General features: G+C 43.6%; 1 protein-coding gene across 1 annotated transcript; it reads left to right on the top strand.

The window, feature by feature from the left end:
* The first annotated feature begins 1,160 nt into the window (after nt 1–1,160).
* Nucleotides 1,161–1,864, top strand: LOC110559512 (large ribosomal subunit protein eL19-like). The gene has a single exon (XM_060385840.1). It carries the CDS (start codon nt 1,183–1,185, stop codon nt 1,789–1,791), a length of 609 nt encoding a protein of 202 aa, XP_060241823.1. The 5' UTR covers nt 1,161–1,182; the 3' UTR covers nt 1,792–1,864.
* Nucleotides 1,865–4,936: the final 3,072 nt, after the last annotated feature.

Here is a 4,936-nt window from a genome sequence, read left to right as displayed (position 1 = left end):
CCCCAACCCTGACTCTTCCCACCCTCTTCCAAAATGGTCCCCTATGTTCATGCCTTTTTTTTAAAATCTAGATTCTTCAATGAAAGAAAAGATAATTTCTTTTCTTTTTTTTTTTTTTTTGAGTCTGACTTCCTTCACTTACTTCCATGTATTTTCCTGCAAGTGACATAATCCTGTTCCTCTTTCTACATGAAGAGTCTCCCGTTGTGGGTAAGATCCACATTATCTTTATCCGTTCAGGGACGGGCACCTCGGCTGATTCCAGTTGTTGGCTTTTGTGGATAGCGCTGCCAGTCCCTCAACTACTAGCTGGCTGTGTGACGTGCAGCAGTCCGTGAACACAGGCATCTGTATCACTTGATTGTGTCACTGCTCGGTCAATGTCTCTAGTGGATCATAAGCTCCTTGAAAATACCAGGAAGTGCTTTTCCTCCCTTGAATTACCTGGGTCTAGTGAAAAGTTTAATAATGACTGCACGCTTAATAACTAATCGTGGAGTGAAGAAATGAGTTAATATGATCCAAAGAAAGCAAAAGGTTCACACAGACAACTGCACATAAAGGTACACACACATATACACACATATATACCCATGACATAACACAGGCATATACATACACACAACACATATATGTGCAAACATACACATATACATACATACACATGTGTACATATAGACCTACATATATCCACATCTGCACACATGTACATGCACACATGCGTTTAAAAACTGGTGATTTTGTTATTTCTTTTTGGAACCGGATAGCCTCAGACAAGCTGTGCAGCTACGAGTGACTTTGAACTCCAGATCCTCCCAAGGACTAGGATTAGGGGTTGTCCCATTGTACCCAGCTTGCAGGGTGCTGCCAGCTGGAGCCGGGGGTTACTGTGCGCTAAGCAAGCACTCCACAAATCGAGCCACGTCCCCAGCCCTAACGGCCCACAGATTCATCCACAGAGACGATGACATAAAAATCGCACAAATCCATTTCTCTGCTGGAACTCACCAGTGCTCGATTTTCCCACATAGAAACAGCCCATCAGTGAATAGACTTCGCTACTGAAACTTTTCCTACGGTGTTGGCTTCCGAAACACCAGAAGGCCATCAGCTAGTTTTTTTTTTTTTTTTACCTCTCCTAGAAAATAGCAAAGCGGTCCTTTCGCTGCTGCGTCCGCAGCCATGAGTATGCTCAGGCTACAGAAGAGGCTTGCCTCTAGTGTCCTCCGCTGTGGCAAAAAGAAGGTCTGGTTGGACCCCAATGAGACCAACGAAATCGCCAATGCCAACTCCCGTCAGCAAATCAGGAAGCTGATCAAAGATAGGCTGATCATCCGGAAGCCTGTGACGGTCCATTCCCGGGCTCGATGCCGGAAGAACACTTTGGCCCGGCGGAAGGGCAGGCATATGGGCATAGGGAAGCGGAAGGGTACAGCCAACGCTCGGATGCCCGAGAAGGTGACCTGGATGAGGAGGATGAGGAGGATGAGGATGATGAGGATCCTGCGCCGGCTCCTCAGGAGATATCGTGAATCTAAGAAGATTGACCTCCATATGTATCATAGCCTGTACCTCAAGGTCAAAGGGAATGTATTCAAAAACAAGCGGATTCTCATGGAGCACATCCACAAGCTGAAGGCAGACAAGGCCCGCAAGAAGCTCCTGGCTGACCAGGCTGAGGCTCGCAGGTCTAAGACCAAGGAAGCACGGAAGCGTCGGGAGGAGCGCCTCCAGGCCAAGAAGGAGGAGATCATCAAGACTCTGTCCAAGGAGGAAGAGACCAAGAAATGAAGCTTCCCTCATGTCTGTACATAGTGGCTTGGCTGTGGCCTCGCGTGGATCAGTCATTAAAATAAAACAACAAGCCTTAAAAAAAAAAAAAAAAAAAGAAAATAGCAAAGCGAATATTTATCAAATAATACTAGGAGAAAAAAGTGAATCAGGATTGGCTTGACAGCGTAGCCATTACAGACGAGCCCATAGGTGTGGCATTGTCTGTGCACACGGTAGTTCTATTCTAACGGGCTGTTTGTAACTGCTGTGCCTCTCTTCCTACTGCAGTGATACACAACGGATGGGGCGGGATCAAACATTCACAGGAAGAATATGAGTACATTAAATCACCCAGATAACCGGAAATGTTATCATTTTACAGCTGTAGACAAGACCTCTGTGAGGTTAGATGCATTTTCCACTTTTTATCCAATTGTTTCTAAATCATATATACCTTTAATAGCTTAATATCACCATGGCAACCACATTCCATGTGTAGGATCTGTTTTTGCTGCATACAGATTATCTGAAATCAATTTAGGATTTAAAATTATTACTATACTAGCATCCTCTAATTGTTTAGAGAATGCCATTCCTTTTGTTTCTATTTTCATTTCCCCCTCACTATGTTCTAATTCAAAAGTTTCTGTTGATCACAGTATAACTACAAACTCTTATTTGTTCTAGGATTTTCTTTTCAAATCAATTACATTTTCCTAAAGTATTCATTTTATTCTGTTTTTAGCTTTATTTTATTTAATCATGAAACTATCTTCTTTTATTTGGCTTTATATTAGAATAGTCCAATATATCATATTGACCTCACCAAAGCTAGACTTATATACAGCATTTACTTAATTGAACCTTTCTGGCTTGCCTTGTTCTATACTTAAGCCACCATTAGGCAATGCTGTTTACTTGATTTATTGGGCTTGGCTTATGTGTTTTATAAATTGTGACTGTTGGGAAAATTCTAAAGAGATTGACTTGGCTTGAGTAGGGCGTTTTGTATTGAGAACTCATTGCCATTTAAGTTCCATTTATTTAAGAAGATGTCCATTTTAACAAGGTCCTTGATCTAGTAAGAAATAATGCCGGCTTGCAGAAGCTGGAGTAAGGCTCTCTTCCAATTTTAGCTTCTGTATTCCAACATTAGAATTTGGTTGATGTCTGAAGTCTGTGTGAGACTAGGCATCAGTCAGGGCAAGGAGCTAGAGTCCCCGTCACTCAGGTGTCAGAAGGCCTGAATGGGGTGCATTATGTGGGGACTGGGTTTAGACGGGTTTCTATGTTGCCCTCTTTCCATTCAGAAATTTGGGTTTCTGCCTAAGTCCCTCACTAACAGCCAATGTTCTTTCTCTAAGGCCACCTTTATATAAAGCAGGTTGAGAGTCACAGTTACCTCATTAATAAAGCTAGTGGCAAGTACTGTGTGTAGGTCCCTCAGTATCCTCTGATGAAAAGGACTAATTCAACATGAAATACTGGTTTCTTTTTTAGAGATTTATTTTTAATTATGTACATGTGTGTGCTTGTGGGAGTGGGTGGAGCGCCCGAGGAAGCCAGGGCATTGATCCTTTGGAGCAGGAATTACAGGCAGTTGTGAGCTGCCGGATGAGCATGCTGGGAACAGAACCTCCTATTCTCTATAAAAGCAGAAGACGCTCTTGACTGCTGAGCATCTCTTCAGCCCCTGGTGTTTCTTATTGTCTCTTTTTTCTTTGTTTTAACCTCAAGTCCTAACTTTGTTTATCTTTTACTCTACTTAGCAAGACCTAGACTGTGGTGCAGCAGGACTCAGTGGGCTCAGGGACAGAGGCAAACTGCACGTTGGAGAAAGGTTAATGTAAGTCCAGAGTTTCATGATGGTAGGGTCTGATGTGACATGTGAACACTGGAGAGACAAGACCACCGAAGGTTGACTGGGACAGCACAGCCCATTACCATGGCCATTAGCTGCCATTTGCTTATTTTTGTTTTTTTTTTTGTTTTTTTTTAAGATTTATTTATTTAATATGTATACAATGTTTTGCCTACATGTGTGCCTGCAGGCCAAAAGAGGGAACCAGATCTCATTATAGGTGGTTGTGAGCCACCATGTGGTTGCTGGGAATTGAGCTCAGGACCTCTGGAAGAGTAGACAGTGCTCTTAACCTCTGAGCCACCTCTCCAGCCCCTACCATTTGCTTATTATAATAGCATCTCAGTTATGAGCCTGAAATTGTCCTCTCCCGCCAGGTCCCTCAGGCTATTGTCATTCGCAGAAAACCCTCTTGAGAACAACCAAGAAGTATAAAGACTATTTGAAAATCCCTACACATTCCTGGAATGTTCTGCCTGAACTCATGAATAACTATCCTTCCAGTAGTTTGTCTGTACTGGGAGCTAGCCAAGACGCCACTGTGGAAATGCCTGAAGAAGCTCCGGAGTGTGTGCCATTGTCTTCTGATAAACTTCATCTTGACCCTTTGCTTTATCTTGTGTTGGTGCCACTTTTCTATTTTATTTTGGTTTGTTATACCTCTACCGCCCTTCCTCCAACCCTCCAACACTAGGGTTGAGAAAGAAGGTAAGAAGGGATAAAGGATGTCGACCTCTTTAGAATTAGTTCCTTGGGGGCAATTCCAAGCGTTGTGGTCAGGATATCCAGCAGTTCAGCTAACCAGCTAACCAGCAAAGGCAGTAGCAGAACGAACCAGCAGACTTCTTCCTTCAACCATCTCCTCAAAGCATTCCTGTCTCTCTCCAGGCTCTGGTATTTATCCCTCTCTGAGGCCTCAGAATTCCACTAATTGCAGCTGGCAAAGACCATGCTCCTCTCCAAGGTGCTTGAGACAATTATCAGCTGTGGATAAACTAAGCCAGGCATGGTGGCACACGCCTGTAATCCCAGCCCTCAGAGAGGCAGAGGAGGGTGGATCTCTGTGAGTTTGAGGCCAGCCTGGTCTACAAAGCGAGTCCAGGCCGGCCAAGGCTGCACAGAAAAAAACCCTGTCTCAAAAAACCAACCTAGAGCAGTCCTACATCCCACACTTGGGATAAAAACAGACGCATAATATGATTATATAACATAACCGAGTTTTTAAAGAGACCGAAACTTCCACTACAATCTTGCCTTCTTCTTGTGGTGGAGGCATGAACCTGAAAACACTGTTGGAGTCTC

Source organism: Meriones unguiculatus, chromosome 6, assembly GCF_030254825.1.
Source record: "Meriones unguiculatus strain TT.TT164.6M chromosome 6, Bangor_MerUng_6.1, whole genome shotgun sequence".
Classification (NCBI taxonomy): domain Eukaryota; kingdom Metazoa; phylum Chordata; class Mammalia; order Rodentia; family Muridae; genus Meriones; species Meriones unguiculatus.
The sequence above is the reverse complement of the archived record's forward strand: the minus strand, read 5'-3'. Positions and strand labels throughout refer to the sequence as shown.